This window comes from Misgurnus anguillicaudatus, chromosome 21 (genome assembly GCF_027580225.2).
Source record: "Misgurnus anguillicaudatus chromosome 21, ASM2758022v2, whole genome shotgun sequence".
Taxonomy (NCBI): Eukaryota; Metazoa; Chordata; class Actinopteri; order Cypriniformes; family Cobitidae; genus Misgurnus; species Misgurnus anguillicaudatus.
In genome coordinates, this window is record NC_073357.2 from 58,275,509 (window position 1) to 58,301,743 (window position 26,235).

The window sequence follows — 26,235 nt, forward strand, 5'->3', positions numbered from 1 at the left end:
TAGTTTATTGTGCATTAACTATGTTAATCGTTATAACTTTTGATTTTATAAATCTATTAGTAAATCCTAAAATTAACCTGAACCAAGATTAATAAATGCTGTAGTATTGTTTATTGTTCATGTTAGCTAATGCATTAAACAATAAAACATTATTGTAAAGTATTACCTGTTATATCCTCTTGTATAAAATAAGAATTAAACATTTTTATTTAAATATGTTTTTAATGCACACTTTTTTTTTCAGACTGTGCAGACGGTTTACACAAATTTCCAGAGTGCATTTTTGTCATGTCTACAAATAATAATGCTGCTGGACGATGCTCCTTTAAAACAAAGAAAATGAGACATTACACCAAGCAGTTATCATTAAAATCTCATAAGGGATGTGATGGATGGCTGATATAAACATAGACCATTATGAAAGCCATTGTATGCATATGACTTTCATTGCATCTATCCCTTTAAGAAAAACAAGGAGAACATGAGTGGGGGAGGGGAATGGGTTGGGGTGGAACAGTCCTGTAATGAGCATTTTCTAGAGACAGTGAGCATCATATGGCTTCAGACCATCACTGATGCACACCTTCGAATATGCAAACAAACATGAATGTGGAGAGGACCAAAGAGCAGGATTCAGCTGATCCTTGATGCTTTTCACCAGTCTTCCAGGAAAAAAGCTTCACCTCCGTACCACAGCAGGAGCGCAGAAGAGAAACGAGAAGGGAGAGAGGGAGAGAAGAGAGAGAGAGCAGCATCAGAAAAAATGCTGTGCCAGATTGAATGCATTACAGAGGAAATACTGTTGAAAACATGATCTAGAGGGACGTCTGAGCATCCTCCATGCATCTTGGATACGGATTCACTAAATTTTTTTGCCAGCAGGTGCGGTATGTTTGGGGCCGTGTAACGTATGATTGAGCGTATCAATGCTGCTGCTGTGTGGATCTGCGTGGCTGTGGAAAAAAACTAGGCCTCGCTTGCCTGCCGATCTCCACGCAGGAAACACGGAGCGCGGCTGTGCGCCTCAGCCTGCTGGGACCGTGCGGCGAGAAAGGGAGAAGCTTGCCAACTGCATGCCTGTCGGAAGTAGCATGCGTAAAAAAGACATTCGTGAGCGAAGGCCATGCACAAACAGGCAGGAGCTATAACACCGGGACAGTAGCCTGGCTCATTCGTTTTCACCCCTTTAAATTTTTTGGACTCGAAAGCACTGTTTTTTCAATACGTTTCAGATCTACTTGAAGGACTCTTCTGTCCACTTTATCAGTCTTCCTAGTTTGCTCGCAGGTCGCTTTTTTCTTGCTCCGCTTGACGTTCTGAAGATTTGCCAAAACCTGTTTCATGCATGTCCACTGGAGGCAGGTTTGACTTTGATGATGGGGGGTCGTACTGTGGAGGGTGGGAACAGGGCAAGGCGCATGGCCGTGGGGTCTGCACGGGGCCCCAGGGTCAGGGCGAATACGCGGGGGCCTGGAGCCATGGATTTGAAGTTCTCGGAGTTTACACGTGGCCCAGCGGGAACAGTTACAAAGGGACCTGGGCGCAGGGAAAAAGGCATGGCATCGGTGTGGAAAGCAAAGGGAGGTGGGAATACAAGGGGGAATGGACACAGGGGTTCAAGGGGAGGTATGGAAAGTTGGAAAGCACCAGCAGTGGTTCTTGTTACGAGGGCACCTGGAGCAATGGCTTACAGGATGGCTACGGCTTGGAGACCTACACTGATGGAGGTAAGAATCAAATGACACCCTATTTATCCCGTTGCCTTAAAACATCTTTTGCATGCAAACACTGGGGGGGGGGATAATTTTACGATTACTTTATATGACTCCCTTAGTTGTGTGCAATTGTGAAAATAATTAAAACATGGTGTTTAAAGCATAGCATTGATTTAAAAGATAGATTGTCACTGTATGAGCTAATATTCCCCGTGGTATCTGAACCACAGATGCATCTGTAAAGTAAATTGCCATGGAAACCCACTGACAGTGAATCCATATGTCACTAAAGGTTGTTTGGCTCTGATCGCTGATTGGCTGTTTCACGGCCTTGTGAGGCGCTCATTGATGACTGTTTATAAATAATGCAGAAAGATAGCACTACTATCATGAATCATGCCAGCAAATACTGGCAGATTTGTTTGGAAACAAAATTGATGATCATGTGACATGACACACCTCCTTTCCCTTTAAATCGTTTGACTTAAATGCAAAGCTAGACATGATCAAAAGGTATTATATCCTTAAAAAAATGAGTCTTGAACTAAACAGAGACTTTATATTGTTGAAAGATCATTTAGCGATTGTGAGATCTGTCACTCAGACATTTCAGCACCTTGGACAGTTACCATCACTATTTTCTTTATAAATATCAGTTAATGTTATTTAGGTTACTTTATAAAAGATGCTGAAATAGATATACAGTAACTCCAAGAATATGAGCATACCATATACATACTTTTATTTTCTAACTGTTTTAAAAATAGCTATTTTGGCATAAAATAGGATCTGTCTTTCATTTCACATTTATATCTGATTCTCTGAAAATTATATGAAATTAAAAAAATGACACTATGTGAAATTAAATGAATGTTACTTTTGTAATTGAACTATTTAGTGTAGAAATTTGATGTAAAATCCTGGTTGCCTTATATTTTGAAGTATTGTCAACTTGGTTTTACAAGACATTTCAACTTATCTTATCTTGACTAATAAGAAGCTTAGGAGTTGGTAACTAGCTTGGTGTATTTTAACTTTATTTAATTGGTTATAGCAACTCATTACTAGTCAAGATAAAAAGATAGTTGACATGAAATTGATTAAAGGAATATTCCACTTTTATAAAAAATCTGATAATTTACTCACCCCCATGCCATCCAAGATGTTTATGTCTTTCTTTGTTCAGTGGAGAAGATATTACGTTTTTTTTTTTAAGAAAAACATTTCAGGATTTTTCTCCATATAGTGGACTTTAGTGGATCTCAACAGTTTACAGTTTTAATGCTTCAAAGGGCTCTAAACAATCCCAAATGAGGAATAAGGGTCTTATCTAGCAACCCATTGCAAATTTCGCCCCCCCCCCAAAAAAAAAACATTACATATGTGATTTTAAACAACAAACTAACACAAAGACATTAATTGGTATCATTCCACATACAACAACGTCGGAATTGTTCTCTTTTCCCACACTTAAAAACAACTTGTAAAATGTACTTAATATAATCTTTGTAACAATTTGCACAAACTTTTTAAAGTAAAATTTACTGCTTTTTTAAAATGTACTGATAATTTTAAGTTCATTTCACTTGAATGTTTTAGTTTAATGGATTTTATACCCTTAAGTTAAATGAACTCAGATTTTTTAAATAAACTTGAACACGCTATTTTTTTTAATAAATATTTACTGCATTGACTATAAAACAGTTAAATAATGCAAGAAAATATATAATACGACTTACTATTCCCACACATGTTGTACATTAATTAATTGTGTATTAATTTATAATTTTACTTTAATTTTACTACATTTTGGTTCTCAATAAATGTTAATATTGCTATGTAGAAATAATGAGGTTTAATCTAATATATTTTACTACACCAAAACGTTTTTTGATGTAAACACTGGAACAGTAGTTTCGCATACATCATGCGTGACCTTTCGCCGTGATTACATAATACGTATGGTCATGCTGGCGCGTCACACGGCAAATGCAAGACGAGAAGTTGTGGTTTACATTTTTTTTACTAAAATGACAAGCATTCACTAGATTAGACCCTTAAGCCTCGTTTGGGATTGTTTAAAGCGCTTTGATGCTGCATTAAAACTGAAAACTGTTGAGGTCCACTATATGAAGTAAATTATCAGAATTTGTTTTATAAAAGTATTTCTTTAAACTTAAAAAAATTAATTTCTTTCCATTTGCACATTTTATATCTTATTGTCAACAAAATATTATATAAAAAATTAAAAGATTGACACTTTAACTTTCCCTGTTTTCATATATGTATGTATTTTATGCATTTGGCAGATGCTTTTATCCCAAGCCACATCATTTATTTATTATTTACAAATACATTTATACATTTTGTAGTTTGTGTATTTCTTAGGATAGAACCCATGAGCTTTGTGTTACTAGTTGCAGGAACATTCATGCATTTATATATTTATGTAAATTATTAATAGAAAATATGTAGTTAATAGAATACACCAAAAACCCGAACATGTTTATATTTCACCCAACAATTGGTTAAAACAACCCAGCATTGGTTAAATTACAACCCAAGGGGCTCGGCTCGTTCCTTTTTGACCCAAAGCATTTTTTAGAGTCTAGCACAGCTTGACATTATTTTAATAGAGTGAAAACTAGTACTAACTTAAAAGATCAAATATTTTGTGCTTGCTGTATAGGATTCACACTTTTACATCTATGTCTGTTCCTCTGGCAGGCACATACCAGGGCCAGTGGCTAAGCGGCATGCGCCATGGCTATGGTGTGCGACAGAGTGTGCCTTATGGCATGGCAGCCATCATCTTCTCCCCCATGTGCACATCCATAAATTCCCTTCGATCCGATCACAGCGAAGGGGCCCCCACTCCGGAAGATGGCTCCGGTGTCAGCGGGGTATCCGGGAGTCCGGTGGGCCGTAGTGGTTTTGTACTTTGCGCTTACAACGATACAGACAGGCACAGGAAGAGGAAAGGACGCTTCCGACAGTCCATACTGAGCGGTTTAAAGTTGCGGAGATCTGAATCCAAGAGCTCCCTGGCCAGCCAGTTAAGCAAACAGAGTTCGTTTTGCAGCGAGGCAGGCATGAGCACGGTCAGCTCGGCCGCCTCGGACATCAACTCCAACGTGAGCTTGGGCGACACGGAGGCAAGTGGAAGCGTGGATGCCACTGTGACCGAAACATATGCTGGCGAATGGAGACACGATATGAGGTCGGGGTGGGGCGTAAGCCATCGCTCTGATGGGCTTCGTTATGAAGGTGAGTGGTTTGGGAACAAGAGGCATGGCTATGGATGTACCACCTTCCCTGATGGAACAAAGGAAGAGGGAAAATACAAGCAGAACATTCTGGTGAGTGGCAAGAGGAAAAACCTAATACCACTGCGCACCAGCAAAATCCGTGAGAAGGTGGATCGCGCCGTCGAAGCTGCTAACAAAGCTGCGGACGTAGCCAAGCAGAAAGCTGAGATCGCAATGTCCAGGTAAGACATCATGCGATCCATTTTTCATCACAAATTCTTGCAATTAGATCTAGAGATTACAATATGAAGAAGAAACTACTAAGACCCCTTCAAGTCTGCTCCATGGGTACAACAGGTTTATGTGCAAATTTTGAAGGGAATCCTATGGAATGGGCTTAAATACTTAAATGTATTAAACTCAGTTAAGGACAGTCTAATTATTGTTTGAAGGCATATTAAAATTTGATAAATATAACCATAAATTTGGTGGAATTCTACAGGTGCAGAGTCCGCATGGGCCTGCTCACGGGTGACACAAACTTCAGTTAGTGTTTGAAGAAAACTGTGTAATCAGATAACCTGTCAGTGTCCCAAAGGAAGAAGCACAGTTTAAAAACTGTCATGTGTTGTTTTAATGTTTCATCAAACTTTTCCTGCAGAATGAGCCACGCTAGAGGAAAGTGTGAGGCTGCGGAAGGAGTCGCACTGAGATCTATGGAGGAGTGTCGTCTGGCCAGGATCATTGCCAAAGAACTATCGCCCTCTTTCCATCACTATGGGAACGGTGAGTCAATAAAAAACAGTTAGTAGGCCTACCCATGTGGCGGCCAGTGACTTCTTTTTTGAAGGCGCACAATGCAAAGCTTGTCAAAACATGTATTTAACCCGTCATGTGTGTTGCTCGTCATGTCAAAATATGTATTTATTTGGCACATCATGTGAATCTATGTGCATCACGTGTCATTTCAAATTACGAGCCTGCTGCAGGCCCTTCGAAGGGGTTTATGTCAAAAGAGCACGAGTATCTGCGTTTGTCAGATACTCGCTTAATCTCATGTGTAATCAGAATTTAGTGTCAAGTTAGCGTCTTGCAAGTATTTTGTGAACGTGAGCATCTCTTTTATTATAAACCGTTTCGACGCATGTGCAGCAGGCACGTATTTTGACATGACGCAAATAGGTTCACTTGACGCACCAAACACATATTTTGAATTCCCGCCCCTTGGAAGAGAAGTCACCGGCCACCACTGTTGGCACATAATCATTCACTATTATATAAACAATGCAGGAACGTAGCTATGTCAATACAGTGCAGGTTCAGACACACTTTTACTGAATTTGTTTTTTTTTATGATCTAAATGGTTTTTTTACTGCACTATAAAACGTGAAAGTTGGATTTACTTAAAAATGACTTTAATTGTTAACACTTCAAAAATGTAAGCTTTATCAACTGTGAACAAAGTGAGAAAAATTAATTAAAAAAATCTACGGTCCGCACGTAACTTCCGGTAAACTCCACTAAGAATAAATAGCAACAAAGTTCTTTAAACGTAGTTTATTTATATAACAAGCAAAAAAACCACACATAGATAGGGCTGGGTATTGGCAAGGGCCTCCCGATACGATACGTATCACGATACATGTGTCATGATACGATACGTATCGCGGTGCAATGCGTTGCATGTTGCAATACATTGCAATTCTTTTTTCTTTTTTTATCAAAAATTTAAAAAAATAGAGCTGAACAAGTTTTTAAATTTTCTGACATTTTGTCACTCCCTCTAACTTCTGAGACATTGGCGGCAGAGGAAGCCGTTTGATGCACACAGAGGGATTTGACGTGTTCTAAAATATCGATATTAGAGATCAAAATATTTTATTTGTATCGATATTTTTGCACAGCTCTATAAATTTCGACGAGGCATTTGTTCAAGAGATCAAGCAAAAAAATGAAACCGGAAGTAAAGTTCGGATCCAGACGTTTATCTCGTGCGTCTGATGAAACCGTCTTTATCTATTTTTTGCATTTTGCCTTTTATAATTAATGCTTTTAAATGATTTTTTTAAATGTATTTTATTATAATTTAAATTGATTTTCCAAAACTAAAGCATTATCACATATTACAATATTACACAAAGTAGTGCATTTCTTTCAGGGCTGCAAAACAATTAATCGCAACTGATCTTTTGCAAAATAAAAGTTTTAGTTTACATCATATAATGTACTGTGTTTAATAATTCTAAATAACATGCATGTATATATTTAACAAATATCTTCATGTGTATATAAATTTTTAATTATTTTTTATTTTTAATATATACATCTATTTTTAAATTTTTATAATTACAAAATTATACATGCATGTATATATATTTCTTACAAAGCTAAAATTTTATCACATCTTTTTTAAAATGTATTGAAAAGAGTTGAAGCAGACAGTGAAATAAAAATAGCAAGAAGATAACTGAGAGAAGTGTTAAGTATGCAAAACTGTAATCTAGACAAACTATTGATTATTTTGTTAATTATAGGTTGAAAATATTACTTGGAAAACTCTCAAATATAACTGTTTTAAACCCTTTGGATACCAATAGTTTTGCATTTTTACTGTATAGACCGTTTCAGCAGTAACAACATAAACAAGCAGATGTCGCGGCCCCCTGTAACTTCCGGTAAACTCCGCTAAGAAAAAAAAAATAACAACAAAGTTCTTTAAATGTAGTTTATTTATATAACAAGCTAAAAAACAACACATAGATTACCTAGGAAACCAAAACATTTGTTATTTTAGACGAGGCATTTGTTCAAGAGATCAGTTTAGCAACTAATCAGACCATTAAAAAAACGAAACCAGAAGTAAGTTTCGGATCCAGACGTGTATCACGCGCGTCCGATGAAACCGTCTATACATGCACATAGAGTATACTTTACATACACTAATACAGTGGCTCCCGGAGGTATTTAGGTATTTGTACCCTTAAATGGGCCATGGCACAAGACTTTTTTAATATGTCAAATAAATCTTTGTGTCCCCAGAGCACATATATGAAGTTTTAGCTCAAAATACCATATAAATAATTTATTATAACATGTTAAAATTGCCGCTTTTTAGGTGTTAGCAAAAATGTGCCGTTTTGGGTGTGTCCTTTAAAAAGCAAATGAGCTGATGAAATTCCAACACTGATCACAATGATGGTGGTTGTTGCAATTAAAACTCAATTGTGCTTTTCTCTGCACTAAATGGCAGTGCTGTGGTTGGATAGTGCAGATTAAGGGGTGGTATTATTATAATAAGCGCTCCTTATGACATCATAAGGAGAGCCAAATTTCAACGACCTATTTTCTTATGTGCTTTAAGAGAATGGTTTACCAAAACTAAGGTTGATCTTTTTCACATTTTCTAGGTTGATAGAATCACTGGGGACCCAATCATAGCACTTAAACATGGAACAAGTCAGATGCCATTGCCCCTTTAAACAACCCCTGAAAATGTCATTCATATATTTGATGAATGAAGTGTCCAAATATTTTGTGAGAGGAGACTGTATTCTATAATTTATTCAAGTGTCTCCTGAAAGCAGTCTTACTAGGCCAATAAAACCTATTTTGATTCAAATCTTCTTTTGTTTCTAGGATTAGAGTGCCAGAGACCAAAGCATCAGGACAGAAAAGAGAAAGACATGGAGGTGATCTCCACCGGCACAGATAGCCCAGAGCTCTGTACACCAGACACAACGCCACCCGCCCAGACGCCCGACCTGAGCCCGATACTGAGCAACCCCTCCTCGCCCCCCTGCAGCCCACCTACCCATCGTGCCAGGAACGCTTGCTTCATGCGCCAGAGTGCCGTGGAGGAACAAGGAGGTGCTGAGATTCAGGTTCTAGTGGAAGGCAACACGAGATCTGGGGCCAACAGCTGGACCACTGACGTTTATCCCCACAGAAGGGGAAGCAAAGGGGAGAGCAGTCGCTCCACAACCCCTTCTTTACTGGAAGAGGAAATTGGTCAAATTAATGGACATGAGCAAAACTCCTCAACCCATCACCCATGGGAGAACGGCTCCTCCAATCACAAGCCCATTGAGCATATGGCTCAGGACAAAGTGCGGGATCAAATGTCCTCCGGTCAAAAGCCCTGGAAGCATGTTTCCTCAAATCAAAAACCCAGGGAGCGTACAATTTCCAGGGAAAGAGAGTGGGAACGTTCACCATCCAATCACAACTCTGTTAACTGCGACTCTTCCAAGTTCAAACCGCAGATGCAGATATATTCCAATCATAAATCGGTGGGTCATAATTCATCCAATCACAAGACCAACCAGCATGCTTCCTCCAATCACAAACCAAAGGAGTTTACTCATGAAAAACCTCACGTTTCATACCATTACAATCCTCAAGAGCATGCGTCCTCGTATCGCAAACAACACGAGCATGTCCACTCCAACCACAAGCCAAGAAAGTCCTTTACCAATCACACGAGCGGCGAGTCTAGCGTGAATGCCTACCAGCTGTCAGACCGTGGAGCCAACAGCACTGCTCCAGGATGGACTGTTGAAAACGATTCCCACAAAGGAGGAGAAAACGATTATCGGATTGAAATGAGGTTCCAGCCCCTTGACTCCATTTCCCAACAAAACTCGAAATGCTCGAGTCTCCAAGGGCACAATTTGCAAAGACTACGTCAGCGAAACCACGATGGCAAAGAATGGGGTCTGGCAGCCCGGAAGGAGTCCATGGACTCTGTGCAGATGCTTGACACGTTGAATGTTGGGGTTGATGTGGAGGAATGGCCTTTGCACAGGGACATTACTCTTTCACCCCCTTTAACATCTTCTCCAGAAACTCTGGAACAAGATGTGGAGCATTTGAACCTGATTAAGACAAACTCAGTAAGTAAATATTGTGCATTACGTGCATGTGTGCTATATCACATATATATATGGCTCCAAACATTTAGGAAACTAAAGAATGCGTTGGACCTACGGTGTAGACGTCAGTTTTCATTAATACAATGTATTGTATTTCTAAATGTACATTTTCTTTAAAAATAGTTTTGGTCAGTCATAAAATAGATTATACCTGTCTAAGTGGGTCGCAGAATGACCTACACTACCAATGCAAAAGCTGGAGAAGAAGCAGCTTGTTGTGTACCCTATTACACAACAAGCTGTGTCTTCTGGTCCATTTTTGTTTTTACTGTTGCAAATGGAAAAGCGACCCAGAATTTTTTGGACCTGAGCAAGGGGTTATAGCAGACCAATCACAGTGCTTGTGTAGAATTACTGCGCACCGTATTTTCAGGACTATAAGTCGCCCTTGAGTATAAGTCGCATCAATCAAAAATGCGCCATGAAGACGAAAAAACATATATAAGTCGCAATGGACTACACATCGTATTTATTTAGAAAATTATTTCACAGAATCTAAGCCGAAGAACAGACATTTAATCTGGAAAGGCAAGTATTAAACTAAACAATAACACACAGAACAGCAGGCTGAATAGATGTCTGTACGTTAAGATAACATTATCAGTTATTTACATGATACACAATAGCATTTAGAACACATGTGGAAGGCTGAAAAGACTAAATGAACAGAATAAACCAACGAGCCCCAAGTTCGCAGGCTCGTCATTCCACATCACTGAATTTATTGATTTACATAAATACAGGAGCAGCATATAGCGCACACTTGCGGCTGTTGATGGTAATGTTGTCTCTTGGTTTACATATGTCAAAATTAATTCATACTGACTTATGGTGCATTCACACCAGCCGCAGTAGAGGTGGCGAAACGTGCTATTCTAGTCATTCGAGACATTCACGTGAAAAATTCACGTCATGGGAGGGGCTTCTGCGACTACGCTGAGACTCCGCTCGCTTCCTGTAATCATGTCACTACTACTGCAAGGTCCTGATTGGTTAACGCGACGCGGAAATCCGCTGAAGATTTTTTAACTCGCGCGTTTCCCGCAGCAATGGTCAATTTGCATGGAACGCGCCATCCGCGCCGCGCCTTCCTTGCGTACCACGCCGCAGGATGCCTTATCGCCTCTTTGCATTGACTTAACATGTAAATAACTCGCGCTTGCCGCCTCTACCGCGTCTGGTGTGAACCCTGCATTACAAGTCGTGCCTGACTAGAAGTCGCAAGATCAGCCGAAAAAAGTGCAACTTATAGTCTGGAAAATATGGTAGTTAATTTTTTTGGTGAGGTGCGTGTCAAAGTAGGCAGTGCCCGTGGCATAGGTCTAACGCAGAAGTTTAAGTTTGACCTGAATGATTCATTTAGTGGTTTAAGAATGAAGGAGATACATGCAGGGTGCGATTTGTGAAAAAATCTGAGGGGGTGATTTAAAAATATATTCTTGAATATCACAGGCTTCTATTGATTATTCAGGGTATTACCTCATTCCCCGCCAACCTTTATTTTGAAAAGTTGCCCGGCAGCATTTTTTTTGTGATTTTCACTAATGTTTCACAAAATGCCTTCCAGGAAAATTTTCTTATTAAAATATATAAACATGCAAATATATCAAATGAAAGAACAAACCCTCTGCTTTAAACTAACAATAAACAAACAAAATGGGAAAAACTGTTTCATCCTATCTATATATTTTTCTCTGCTTATAAACTCTTAAATATAGGATTTTTTTGCATTTTTGTAAAAAAATCGCATCTTTGAAAAGGATTTTTGTTAGAGATCAGATTCAGAACGATGATCAAAAACATACACAGAATGTGAAATTAATTTAAAAAAATTTGCTACATTTTTTTAATAAATTGCGTAAGTGCGCCATCAGTGGATAATCGTGGTATTACAGATTAACATAAAAACTCAGGAACAAGTTTTTAAGGCAAATGTTTTCTCTTAATTGACGAGATAACTCGTCCATTGCAATTTTTTATAGAAAAACTCAACGTGCTCTCAATATAACAATAAATAGGCTGTATATGCCTACTTAGTCAAGACGTCAGACTAAAAAAATAGTCTGTTTGATGACTTTTCGCCTCTTTTTTGTTTTCCGGTGTCATTCTGGAAGTTGATCCCTCTATACGGCAGGGATATAAAGATCAGAGGGGGTATAACCCCCCCCAGCAAATCGCACCATGGATATATGATGCTTTTTATTATACTGTCAATATAAGCTTTTGAATGTGATATTGAAATATACTAACTAAACTTTCCTTTGTTTTTCAGGGCTCCAGCTCTATCCTGGTTGTCATGGTGATATTACTTAACATTGGTGTAGCCATTTTGTTCATCCATTTCTTTATTTAATCATAGGGCCTATAGAATGTCAATAAAACAGCACTGTCATCAAGATTAAGATATGCACACAATGCGCACTTAGCATTGTCTTAATATAAGGAACCCAAAAATTGCCGTAGTAAATATCTGTGTAAGAAGTTGGGCAAGTCCATGTATATTGTAAACTTCTTTTACGGTTCGATTTATTATATAATTCCATCATAATCCATTAGTTAACTTCGCTTAATTTTGTCTTTGATTCATAATAAAAGTCCATTTACGATATTCTGTAGAGCTAGGGTGAAGTATTACACACGTTTAGGTTTTTTAATGATATGTTTTGCCATTTAAAAAAACTACTTCCCATTTATTTATTTATTTTCTTCAAAAAGGCGCATCAAACCCGAGTCGCGGGACTATGAAGATTGATGTGCGAAATTGGTCTTATGGTCTTAAATAATATAGCTAGTTGATGTAAGGTGCAATTCACACGAATATGTAACCAACTAGACTAAAGCTGCGTGCCCACTGCCAGTGACTAGCAACGGCGGAGTGACGCCATCTCATTCATTTTAATGGAAGCTTGGTGATTTCTGGCGACTGTTGGCGACAGGAAGTGGGCGTGTCCAGCTATGCGCCAAAGTTGGGAACGGTTTAACTTTATGCAAATGACAAGTGACTTTCGGGAGCGATAACCAATGAGAGTGCAGCAGTGAAGTTCACGTCATCCGTCTTAAGTCGGTTGTTACTTGGGCAACCAGAATAAGGAACGCCTCTTTGAAAGAGACGCTGGCGGTGTGCACGCACAGTAAGACTACATGCCCCCCCCTCTATATTCCAGGGTAACAGCCCTATATAATCGCTGCAGTCACGTCATATAAAAAACAACCCTTTCATTTACGTGCCCAGATTGTTGGGTCTGTGGTTAAAGCTGTCTTAAAGGGCTTCATCATAGTGCATTTTCATTCAAATGAATACTCATGAATTTTGAATATAAGTTAGGCCTGGAGAAATCTTCCCACCGATCCCACCTTCCATTGGGATAATCACCAAATTTCAGCACAATCCAGCCGCGTAGTTCATTTCGATTCACCGTAAACATGTTCACCTTTAAAACACTGCTATGCCAGACTCACTGCTGAAGAAACCATTGCGTTTCCTTGTACACCGTGTGACGTCACATCTGCTGTTTGACATTAAAGTACAACAGAGGTGCGACAGGGGTTGTGTATGTCGGCTCGTACAGTTTGAGACTGTTACCTTATGACCACTGCTTTCGATATCTCTCTCTCTCTCTCTCTCTCTCTATATATATATATATATATAAATATATTCTATATTACTGAACAGTGTAACATCTTTTAACAAGTTTGCAAGTTTTCATTGATATGCTGAGTGCCTTTTTTAATTGAGAAACCATCCCAGCGAGCAGGTTATGTACTCGTATGAAGGTCACGTGGAACGGTGCGTCTCGATCCAACCCCACCTTTGAACAAATCAAGTTGGCTTGAAATCTGAGCCTAAGCCTGTGGAGATTTTTACAGCATGTTTGTTAGCCTGTTCTCTTCTGCTCTTAACTCTGTGTGATTTTCTGCCTGTCTCTCTGTCCAGCAACTTAGATAACAATTTGGACTGAAAGCAGTGTTAAAATACCAGCTTACGTTTCTCAATGGGACCTGACTGACATCGTCAAAATTATTGAATGATAAACTGCTATTGTATATTTTATACTACTCATCCAGTGATATCATCATGTTGTGAGATCATTGCATGCCTAAGCATGCCCTTTCTTACGCAATGATTTATGAGATTGTTTCCAAGTTATGTGGAAAATTAATAAAATGTTTGAGGTTACGCTGTGGCACGTGGTTTTTATGAGAAACAGGAACGCACAAATTATGTTTTTTTTTTCACTTTTTAACAATGAACAGTGATCAACATGTATTTGAGAATGTATTTGTAGAGTATGAATGCCATCTCTAAAAGCAACTGCCAAATGCATGCATTTAAAGCACACAGATTCCCACTGATTTTATGCACATTTTGAAGTATTGCATAAGAAACCAGTGATGGAAACGCCAAATTTCAAATAAAAATCCCCCAGTGTATAAACGTTTTTATGCTTGCTTGAGGTGGTTTTTGACTTATGTAAAAAGAGTAAATAATGTGAGATATAACCGCATTTGCAAATTAAATTTTGACGTAGCGACCATTAAACCCACAGGACTGATCGTCTTGCAGTTTCCGCTGACGTTTTCTTTTCCATATATGGGGCTCGACGTCGTCGTTATGCGTGACCTGTAATGAGCTGTAGAATGTAGCTGTAAAATCCTGAATGTCAACACTAATGGTATAGGGTGATTTCTCAGTTACTGGAATTTTCACGCACAACCATTTCTAGGGTTTACAAAGAATGGTGCGAAAAGGGAAAAACATCCAGAATGCATCAGTCCTGTAGGCGAAAATGCCTTGTTGATGCTAGAGATCAAAGAAGAATGGGACGACTGATTCAAGCTGATAGAAGAGCAACTTTGACTGAAATAACCACTCGTTACAACCGAGGTATGCAGCAAAGCATTTGTGAAGCCACAACACGCACAACCTTGAGGCAGATGGGCTACAACAGCAGAAGACCCCACTGGGTCCTTGCTTAGTCCTTGCTTAAAGGGATAGTTCACCCAAAAATGAAAAATCTGTCTTAATGTTTTCATGTCGTTCTAGACCTGTATGAATTTCTTTTTTTCTATTGAACACAAAAGGACAACGTGAGGGTAAGTAAATAAAGACAGAATTACATTTTTTGGGTGAATTATCTCTTTAATCCAAACACGATAATGTTTTCCTGTAGCTCAATGAGCAGAGCACTGCACTGGCAAAACAAAGATTGTGGGTTGATTTTAGGGAACCAGAGAACCTATATGTGACCGTGGAGCAGAAAAGTCACAGTGGGTATATTTGTAGCAATAGCCAAAAATACATTATTGTTTTATTATTATTATTTTGTTTATTACGTAAAAATCATGTTCCATGAAGATATTTTGTAAATATCATACCTTAAATATATCAAAAATTATTTATCATAATTAGTAATATGTGTTGCTAAGGACTTAATTTGGACAACTTTGGCAATTTTCTCACTATTTTGATTTTTTGCACCCTCAGATTCCAGATTTTCAACTAGTTGTATCTCGACCAAATTGTGTCCTATCCTAAACCATATGTTAATGGAAAGCTTATTTATTAAACTTGTTTATAAATTCTTATTACTGGTTTTGTGTTCCAGGGTCACAAATTGTCATCTCAGTGATATATACAGTACATTGAAATGAAGCAACGTTGCTCCAGGACCATATAGTGTTAGACAATATAAGACATAAAATAGTGCTTCATAAGGCAACAGTGCTGAACTACGCTCTTAGAAATAAGGGTTCCTATAAGGTTGGTTCCATTCTGAACCTTTATTATGTAAAGAACCTTTTTTCAGACTATATTAAGGTAGGAAAGAAATGTTAAACCTCTGACAGAAAGGTTTTTTGGGACCTGGATTAATGGGTTCAGGGAGCCTTCAGGAGGTTCGAGGGGGTCCCCAGAAATAGACAAAAAGAAATTGTATTTTATAAGGTTTATCTCTTATTTCTTGCTACATATATTCCATGTTCATATTGGCTTGGGTGTTCTCCTTATTATAGTTCCCTTTATCTCACTCACTAGGGTTTGCACGCCAGAAAAACTGCTATGAAAAAAGATGTATTGTCAAAGTTGCTGCAGTACAAATACATTTAAATTAAAATGTTTCATTTCAGGTTTATACATCCAACATTACTCTAATGCCCCCCAATTAAAAAAAAATATATATATTTCAAAATATAAAAAATGGCCAAAAATATATATAGGCCTATGTATTGAAATATATTTTGAAATATGTTTACAAAAATGTATATATATTTTCGCCCAATTTTTATATTTTAAAATGTATTTTCAAACTTAATATGTTTTAAAGCATTTATATTAACGTTGCATTGTAAGAAAAACTTTGTATTTTACTAAATTGTAAACAAAACTGGTTTAAAATGTTCAAATTAAATGTATTTTCAACTGCAATAATATACTTATTTTATATTTTATACATATTTATACATTCCATACTTATACTTTATAAATTTTATACAAACTTTTAAATTTTGTTAAGGAAAAATATATTTTCAAAGTCAACTTTATTGTCAATTCTGCCGAATGTACAAAACATACAAAGTATCGAAATTACCTTCCCTCAACCACAGTGTACAACAACAACAACAACAACATTACACAAAAACAAGTTTTAGAAATTTAGAAGAAATAAGAACAAAAATAGAAATAAATAATAACATAAAAGGCACATAAAAGTACAGTGTATATATGTGTATACAATACAGTGTATACAGTATATATGGGTTGTAAAATTAGAAATGTATTTGTTGCCCCTAAAATACATTTTGAAAGGTTAAAACTATGTTTTTCACATTCAAAAAATTGATTTAAGCTATACTTTCTACAAAATTAATTTAGCATTTTTTTAAAACATATTTTTGGCCAAAATTTTTTTTGCCCTATGGGTCACTATACATACAAAATATATAAAATCAAATATATTTTAGGTAGGAGTTCCCTTACAAAAGACTCGTCATATTTAGGGGTCCTTGCCATCAAAATTTGAAAACATCTGCTTTGGGGAACCAAAAACAATTCTGCTATGAAATTGCTGCTATAAGAACCTTTTCAACATCCACATCATGTAAAACTAAATGTAAAGCTTGAATGCACTGCAAGTCGTTTTAAATAAATGCATTAATGCAAATAGGACTTATTTCATAAGTGTGCCCATTTGAAATTATGGCGCATCATAGGAATTTTCCCATCTAGAAAGCAGAAAAGAATACATTAAGATATGCATTATTATGTTTCAGTTTAAATGTGCATATTTACTCGAGCAAAAATATGCGTGTAGATTTCTTTGGAGGTATCTGAGAATACAGAATATACATTACATTAATTCCTATGATGAACTGGATATTATCCTAAAGTCACAGCTTCATCACTGCTTTATCATTTCGCTTATTTATAAGCATGAATAGGTTGATAAATGTGTCAATTGGAAGGGTCGCTCATCTATAAACACATCAGTGATTTTCCACTGGCCTGATTCCGCCCATATCATCGGGCTGCTCGAGGGGCTGGACGCGCAGTTCCGATGCGTCATATTCATTCGGGCCTTTTGCATCCCATTGCTTGGGAAAGGCCCTGATTTTCCCCTTGACAATAAACAACCACCCGAAGCTTATGCATTATACAAGTCTGAATCTTTATGATATCAAGGAGTCGAGGGGAAAACGCGACACAAGGTAGGTTAACGGCAGTGCTGTATATTATCGCAATAGCTGCAGTTTGCGTGCCAGTAAAGACAGTTGCGTGATGTCTTACGTCGGGATGCATGCAGTTTGCATGTTTTTCTGCATACGTGTTGTAAATGTTTGCAGTTGTGGATTTATTGCATGTGAGAGTTGAAATGTCGCGGTTGCAGACGGGCAGATTGAGAGCGCGAGGACATTAGCATCACATGCTAGCGGTGCTGCCGCTAACTGAAGTTTTCCTGAACACAAACAGCGAATAAAAAACACGGTTGTGTTTTTATAACAGACCTTTTAGTGTTATTGTGCACGTGGATGTTATATTGAAGTCATTACTTGTAGTTTACATGAAACGGCGAATTAAGAGGATCAAATGAAATTCCGGATTTCTCCCGTTTTTTTTTCTTTAGGTTAACGTTAGCAAAATGCGATCGACTGGAGAAATTCGCGAGTTTTATTTTAGATGCTCAATGCGTGTAATGCAATGGTGTGGTTGCTTGCATTGTGTTATTATTGTTAATCTTACGTTATTTTTGTAAACCGCGGGTTAGCATGTTATAATGGGAATGCATTTGTACGCATTTACATAATAAACGAATAGTATTATGTGCTATATATGGAATGGATATATGCTAGTGCATCAGTCATGAAACAGTGATGTCCCTTCGCAGAGATAAATATGAGTTCAAGTCTAGTGTTTAGAGTTCACATGGCAAATCTTTTAACTTATCTGTGAATTTTTATCAATGTGATTTCCAAACCTAGAAACTTAAAACAGGAATTAATCGGGAAAGTCATCTCAGTGTCCCAATCTATCTTCTTAACTAGATTGGGACACTGCTTGACATTGAAGTGACTGTCAAAAACTGTCAAAATTTCACCCTACATGTAAAATAAAAAAATGTATTTTTAATGATGCTCAACTTAAACAATTCACTTTATGTTCTAGTTATGCTCAATTAACATTTCATCAGTTAGAAACAGTTCTTGATGAGTGCAACTTATATAGTGTAATGCTATAATAAAATATGATGCTAAAAATAATATGCTATATTTTTCAAATTGTTAATCCTGTATATGGGCCATTCTACAGATATAGGAGCAAACAGCTGTCCCTCTTAAATTGTCACTACCGAAAACAGTGATGTCATAACCGAGGCTTCACCACATTTCGGTCACATGACTTTAACATATGTTTGAGTTACATCAACATATGTTTTTGTTATTTGTAACTTATCAAGCTAAGTTTAGCTATTTCAGATTGATTTATGAAATTAAAATGGTATGTTAAAATGCCTTGCCAGTTGATTAAACTAAATAATTAAGTAAAAATTTTACAGTGTACAAGTGACAATTTTAGATACTTTTGAGTCTATCAAAGATGTTTATCAGCACATTGTTAGCTAGCACGGGTCTAAAAACTACATTTTATGAAGCAAAACCCAACAACATTTTCTTAAAGTTGCAATGAAATAAAAAAATGGAAAAACGTATTTGTTTTGAAATATTGTGGCATTTGTTTTTTGAGCTTCATTATTTAAATGCCTCATAATTTTTAATCCAACACGCAAATCTCCTCCTCGAAATGAGCTCTCTTTACATCCGGTCATATGGTATGGCTGGTGGGCAGAGCCCGGGAACATGACCTTTCAAATGATCCAATCAATTCTCGGTGAATGAATTCAAGTCCTCAAAATGGTGAGACCCTACTCACATGTAACTATGAGATAGATCGACACAGGAATATTTAATGTAGGGGTATGATTAAAATTAATCACAGCCAATGGACAAAAAAATTGTTACACTGTTTTGGTAGTGACACGGAAATGCAGGAGACATTTTAATGGGTGTAACAATACATCTGTATGGATCAGTGCATTGATTAAATTTCTAACAATACGATTGATGCCACACGATAAATATCATTATGAGGACTCTTCGCATCCTTATACCTTGACGTATCGTCCCTCTACGCATTTCCGCCAAAGCACACATTTTCGTTTATTTTCGTGTGCTTTTGTCAGCAAGTGAATGCAATGCAGCAACAAAGCAGTTATGGCAGCAAAAACAGTGAAAGAGGCAGAAGATGATGTTGTGGCGGCTATCGTACGCAAATCGTGGGTTTGGAAATATTTTGTTTTTAGGAAAATGGATTGGACGAACAGATTGGCAGAAAACCGGCTGAAACACTAAAGACTTTGACTGTTGCCATCATATGCTTGATTTTATGTTACATTTTTTCCTTCATTATTAATTTTTCTATTTAAACAAGTTTTTTTTAACTAGATAAAGTATCAAGAAATAAATTAATTGAATCGAATCATAATTGCATTGAAGAAATGCTCGACGTATCGGCAAATATCGCATCGCTGGCAGAGATAATCGATACTGTATCTTATACCACGGTGCTGTTGAATGCTTTATTATGATTGGTTGAGAAATGTTCCATGGGTGTTGATTATTTTTCTGTAAACCGCACACCTAACTTGTCTAATGTCTTAAAAATAGACACCAGAGCAATGTTTGTGGTAACCGTGGTATAAGACGAATAACTGACTGTGGTTCTTTGAATTATTCGAAAATAATGCACACCCATGGTGTAACAGCACGACGCAAATTACCACCTTGGGTGTGCATTATTTTCTTATAACTGAACGGTCCGTTGTTATTTATTCCTTGCGTATCTCAATGAACTGTCCAATTTACACCCCTAACAATTTTACATAAAGTTTAATGTTTTACAATTAAAATATAAAATAAATGTATATATTTTATCTTATTTTTTAAAATCCAAAAGATATTTTTAAGGATTTTCAATTAAATAAAGCAAACAATTTATTTCAATATCGTTTTTAAAAATATACATTTGGGGTTATGTGACTTTCACATAGGACGCGATGTACGCTGCGCTCGCCACTGGGTTCAGGGCAGCCAAGTGATTTGCGCTCTGCTGGCCAAAGTAGGCGGGGTTTTCAATAAATTACTACAGTGTTTATATTGGGGTTAAATAGTGGATGAGGAATACAGAGACTGATGTTGCCCGTCTCCATTTCAGGTAACTTTAAGCTGCCTACCTACAACAAGCTACTTGACTTAAAATACACCTGACATGCCAACTTGAATTGCTACGTGTTTCCATGACACAGCTTTCCTTCCGATGTCTCTGTAGGAGTGTAAACTTGTATTTTAAAGCTCCGGGAATTCCGAAACACACAGTATAAGCTTTTCATCCATTTGGATTTTGCCGCTTGTTTGAATGCCCCGTTTCTATTAAGCACACGGGTAATCGATCTAGTGTTGCCACCTGAAATATGTTTCACTTCTACTCTTTGATCTGTATCTGTATTTGATCTTTATTATATATCAAATTATATTTTAAGCCAAATTAAGCTGTTTTAAATAGTGAAATAAAAATGTAAATGGGAATCATGAAAATGCTATTTGTGGGGGCCAGTGTTGATTCTGTGGTGGGCCACCACAAATAAATCAATGTATGGGAAACACTGTTACTGATATTTTACATTTTATTGTGGGTTTTAGTTGGTAGAAGGATCTTCGTAAATATAAGATTTAAATACTTTTTAAATGTGTTGGTTTTTTGGTTGTGGGGCAACAGGTTTCTGTAGAATGGCCCATTCACAAAAGAAAGAAAAATTAATTTGTCAAAGTTTTTGGGAATCTTGAGTATCTAAGAATATCTGCTTAATGACCCATTGTTTTTTATTCATTGCAGGTATGCATTTGGAGACTCTTCTTTGTAATTCACATTAGAAAAATTCAGACGTTGCCCTCGGATTGATGTCTTATCTAAAAATTCACCTTACTTGTACTATGAACAAGCTCACCCAAACCTCTTGAACATCTTGGCCATACTTCAACTACACAGCTCTTCCAGTGGTCCGACCGGGAACGTTTTTGTGCTGATCCCTTAAATCTGAGTTCATACATGTACAGTGGAAGAATGACAGAAGCGTGGCAACAGCAACATGCAGTGGCCCCTCCACCTGTCGGGCACCCCCTTCTTCAGGGGGCCGAGAATCCTTTAGCTAGCGCTGCTTACGGTATCGTCCTGCAGGCAGACCCGGCTTTACAGCAGTCTCAACACGGCCAACACGCACAGCAACACCCGCTGCCGGCCCAACAGCCTTCGCTGCAAGTAGGGAGTGAAGGTGGTCACAAATGCGGGGCATGTGGCCACGATATATCGCACCTGGCTAATCCCCATGAGCATCAGTGCATGGTTAACCAAGACCGTTCGTTCCAGTGCACTCAATGCATGAAGATTTTTAACCAGGCAACGGATCTTCTAGAGCACCAGTGCGTCCAGGTTGAGCAGAAGCCGTTCGTGTGTGGGGTGTGCAAAATGGGATTTTCTCTTCTTACGTCTTTGGCACAGCATCATAACGAGCACACCACCGGAAACAATCCGATGAAGTGCTCTATTTGCGAGAAAACGTACCGCCCAGATTCTGCTTCATCGAACCCTCAGCAGCCCTCCACCGGTGAGACGTCTAGCGACGGGGCGGCCATGGGTTCCTCTTCCTCCACGGCTTTTCAGGGCTCCGACCGTCCGTACAAGTGCTCCGTGTGCAACAAAGCGTTCCGACACCTCTCTGAACTGTCCCGTCATGAAAGGGTGCACACTGGAGAGAAACCCTACAAGTGCGACACCTGCGACAAAAGCTTCAGTCAGGCTTCACACCTGGCGCACCACCAGCGGACTCACAGCGCAGATCGGCCTTATAAATGCGCAGTTTGCGAAAAGACCTTCAAACACAGGCAGCACCTGGTACGGCACATGTACGCTCATTCCGGCGAGCACCTGTTCAAGTGCAACCTGTGCGAGCTTCATTTCAAAGAGTCCTCCGAGCTTCTCCATCACCAGTGCCAGCCCGCCGGAGAGCGCCCCTTCCGCTGCACCGCATGTGGAAAAAGCTTTAAACGTCCCTCGGACCTGCGACAGCACGAGCGCACGCACTCCGAAGAGCGGCCTTTCCAGTGCGAGGAGTGTCAGATGAGCTTTAAACAGCAGTACGCGCTCGTTCGCCACCGTCGCACGCACAAAAACCCAGCGGATCGCCCGTTTAAATGCAATCAGTGCGACAAGGGTTTCTTGCAACCTTCCCACCTTCTGTACCATCAGCATGTACATGGCATTGAAAGCCTGTTCAAATGCGCCGCCTGCCAGAAGGGCTTCAGACAATCCGGAGAGCTACTAAGGCACAAGTGCACGGAATCGAACTCTGGATCCAATGCTCCAGAAAAGCCTTACAAGTGTGACGTGTGCGGGAAGGGCTACAAAAAGTCGTCGACGTTACAGCGCCACCAAAACTCCCATTGCACAGAAAAGCCGCTCAAATGCTCCCTGTGCGGCCGTCGCTTCCAGTCGTCATCCGATTTTGTTCAGCACCGCTGCGACCCCGCCCGAGAAAAGCCAATGAAATGTGCGGACTGCGAGCGGCGGTTTAAATATTCGTCAGAGCTGCAACGGCATCGCAGAGTTCACACGGGTGAAAAACCCTTTAAGTGCCCCACCTGCGACAAAGGATTCAAACAACGTGAGCACCTGGCTAAACATGGCATCGTCCACTCTCGGGAAGCCCAGTTCAAGTGCGTGTGGTGTGGAGATTGTTTCGGGGAGCTGGGCGCGCTTCAAGAGCACACGGTTCAACACACCGCAGAAGGCGGGGGTTATCCGGCATCCTCGTGCATTGAATAGTTCCTTATTTAGTGAGATCTCCTCTGCAGACATTAAAAACATTTAAACTTATCTCAAAACATTTAGTGGAACTGTTAACGCTTTGCATAACCCAGAGGCATTGAACTTCTTGTTGGACTCGTAAGAAACTGCACAAAAAGTGACGACTTGTACAAGTCTTGTCAGACTCTGGGTAAATGTTGGCATCTATTTCCCGGACGGAAATTTGCTTCAGTTCGGTACCAACAGTGTTGACAAACAAAACCATACACTATATAGATAGCTACTCTACTGAAAATAAGCTTGTCTCTTGTGCAAATCGTTATGATACTATACACCACATTATACGCTTATGACTGGTGTTCTTAACAAATTAGATTAATTTAACATAAACTAAAAATTATTTAGTTTGAATTCTGCTTTGTTTATAAAATTCACCCTACCTAAAACGCGAAAAAAACAGCTATCAGGTTTTTTTTAGATTGACTTGAGTTGATGCCCAAGGATTTGATCCTGATAGCCACTCGCCTTTTTCCAGTGCTCTCCATCTACAATCTACATCAGTTTCCATGTTCATCATGGATCTCGAACACTGTATCTGAACAATATAGTGATTATATGTATTGGTAATGTATAACTTCACCTAACCCATGATGTAACAGGGTATATGTATGCATGAATAGCTTAAAATAATGAATACTGTTTGTTGTAATCTGTCATTGGTGCACACTTCTATGTTAACTCGTAAGCAAGGAACTACACAAGTATTTAGAAGTTTATTTCACTATAGTGAATTTCGACTCATCTCGAACAATAACGCAATCGCTTGCAAAAGCGGTTTTTAGTAGCACATTTTGATTTACAGGTAGGGCTGCATAGCGATTAATCGCAGCTGATCGTTTGCAGAATAAAAGTTTGTGTTAACATGATTTGTGTGTGCTGTGTATAATAATTGTGTATAAATAAATACACTTACATACATGTATAATTTTAAGAATATATATATTTGTACATTAAGTATTTATATATAATATATTTTATATATAAATATAAACATTTTTATTCACATGTATACATGCATGCATGTTTGTGTATTTATATATACGTGATTATTATACACAGTACACACAGATATATGATGAAATAAAAACTGTTGTTCTGCAAATGATTAGTTGCGATTAATCGTTATGCATTCCTATTTACAGTCCATGGATAACAACAAAAACATAATTTTGTTTGCGGATTGCAAACAGACATTGTTGCGTTAGCTAAACAATGCTGTAGAATTTGTAAAGTTACCTGTACATGGATGTTTTGTATCGCCTTGACTTGAGTACAGTGATAGAGTTTAGTGTATGTTTGTGTATTCGCATTATACTGTAGACTGTGTGTTTGTGATTGATTTCCTCTCTATTGAGGACGTTACTTCTCTTGGTGGATTTTTATTTTTTTTGCCACAGACAAGCTGTTTAACTTCACTGCCACAAGTTCTTCGTTTGCGTTCTGTTTAAGTGGCTAAATGTTACGAATACCATATATCGGTTGTTGGTATTTCTTTTTGTGCACACCTCATTGAATCTGTTGATAATACAACATTTTAATTGGATTAAAATATCAAACCCGGGGATAGATATGCAACGTTAGAAATATTATACTTCTCAGTACATGATTATGTAGCTGCTATTTCTAAAAAGTCATCTTATAATGTAATTCGAGTGTTGGAGTATAGGTTATGTTAAATTCTATACTCACGAGTATTAAGTATTAGTTGAGTGTTTATTTGTCAACTTGGAGAACTTTAAAAACCATGATACTTTAAATAAATGCATATTCATGATATATTGTAGGATTCTAACAGCTTGAATGTAAACATCAGAAACATTTCTTTCTCCTTTTTCGTGCCTCTGAAAGCCTTACTAACATGAATGGCTTATGTGTCAGTATTGTTTGTTTTGTTATAGGTTCCTCTACTTTTATTTTCATCTGCATTAAATGCAGTTAGAGATTGAACGGTGTCATTGCTTGTAAAGCAAAATTCTCAAATGTGTTGTTTTGTATTTGAGTGAGAACAGATGTGATTTATACAATCCAGCACCTTCTTTTGTATGTTGTTCAGTCCATCCCTTGTACTGTATGTTTACATTTTTCTGTGTTTCTAGACAAGTCAGTGAAGAGGCTACAGCTGTAAATTTGCCATATTGTGTTTTTCTTTCATTTTAACAAAGATGTGGCATGTCATAACCTCACAAGGCATTAAAAAAAATAAATGTTTGTAAACATAGGTAGTAAGTGTAATTCTTTGCGAAGTAAAACGTAAAACCCAATGTGTAACCGTTTTGAAGTTGCTTTGAAATTATCAATCTTAAACAGTATTGCTACAAACGTATATGGCTGGTTTTACGAATATCCTAGTCCCAGATTAAAATGCCGCCCTAAGATATGACAGTGCAAGATGTTTTTAAATTAACATATCAGTGACATAATTGTTTTGTCTTAAGATGCACAACCATTACTGTTTTTTTTGTAAGGTATGTTTGTAAAAATTATTAAATGTCCTAATATTACTAAAGCCTAGTCCTGGATTAATCTAAACCTTGTACGGGAAACTGACCCTTAGTGATTAAAAGTCATTTATTTTTCTCAAATACAAATGAATTGATTCATATTTATCTCCTTATTGTATTCTTTTTTTACACAAATAATGGTTATTTCTAAGCATTCTAGTATTTCCTACTAACCAGCAATAAATCAAACATCTATTTAAAATTGCATAATTGCTCAACAAAAATACTTAGATAGATTAAATAGTTTAAAACCAGGAAAATGTATCATGCAAAATATTAATTATTTTTGTATATAAAGTAGCATGGAAATTCATATTATGCATATAATAAATATCCCATGGTGAAACTAGGAAGTCGAGAATAAACAA

At 37.8% G+C, this 26,235-nt stretch overlaps 2 protein-coding genes across 2 annotated transcripts; both read left to right on the top strand.

The window, feature by feature from the left end:
• Positions 1-285: 285 nt before the first annotated feature.
• jph3a (junctophilin 3a) lies at positions 286-14,072 on the top strand. The gene is made up of 5 exons (XM_073859517.1): positions 286-1,727; positions 4,443-5,205; positions 5,625-5,749; positions 8,601-9,856; positions 12,168-14,072. Exons 1-5 carry the CDS (start codon positions 1,346-1,348, stop codon positions 12,246-12,248), a joined length of 2,607 nt encoding a protein of 868 aa, XP_073715618.1. The 5' UTR covers positions 286-1,345; the 3' UTR covers positions 12,249-14,072.
• Positions 14,073-17,369: 3,297 nt separating this feature from the next.
• znf319a (zinc finger protein 319a) lies at positions 17,370-25,584 on the top strand. Its single transcript, XM_055216191.2, has 2 exons — positions 17,370-17,599; positions 21,339-25,584. Exon 2 carries the CDS (start codon positions 21,552-21,554, stop codon positions 23,322-23,324), a length of 1,773 nt encoding a protein of 590 aa, XP_055072166.1. The 5' UTR covers positions 17,370-17,599; positions 21,339-21,551; the 3' UTR covers positions 23,325-25,584.
• The last annotated feature ends 651 nt before the right edge of the window (positions 25,585-26,235 follow it).

Excerpts from the sequence above, each read along its gene's own strand:
- znf319a (XM_055216191.2), top strand. The coding sequence starts at position 21,552 with ATGTACAGTGGAAGAATGACAGAAGCGTGGCAACAGCAACATGCAGTG.
- jph3a (XM_073859517.1), top strand. The coding sequence starts at position 1,346 with ATGTCCACTGGAGGCAGGTTTGACTTTGATGATGGGGGGTCGTACTGT. Across the intron at positions 1,728-4,442 it reads GGAGACCTACACTGATGGAG|GCACATACCAGGGCCAGTGG; the intron begins GTAAGAATCAAA and ends TTCCTCTGGCAG. Across the intron at positions 5,206-5,624 it reads GCTGAGATCGCAATGTCCAG|AATGAGCCACGCTAGAGGAA; the intron begins GTAAGACATCAT and ends CTTTTCCTGCAG.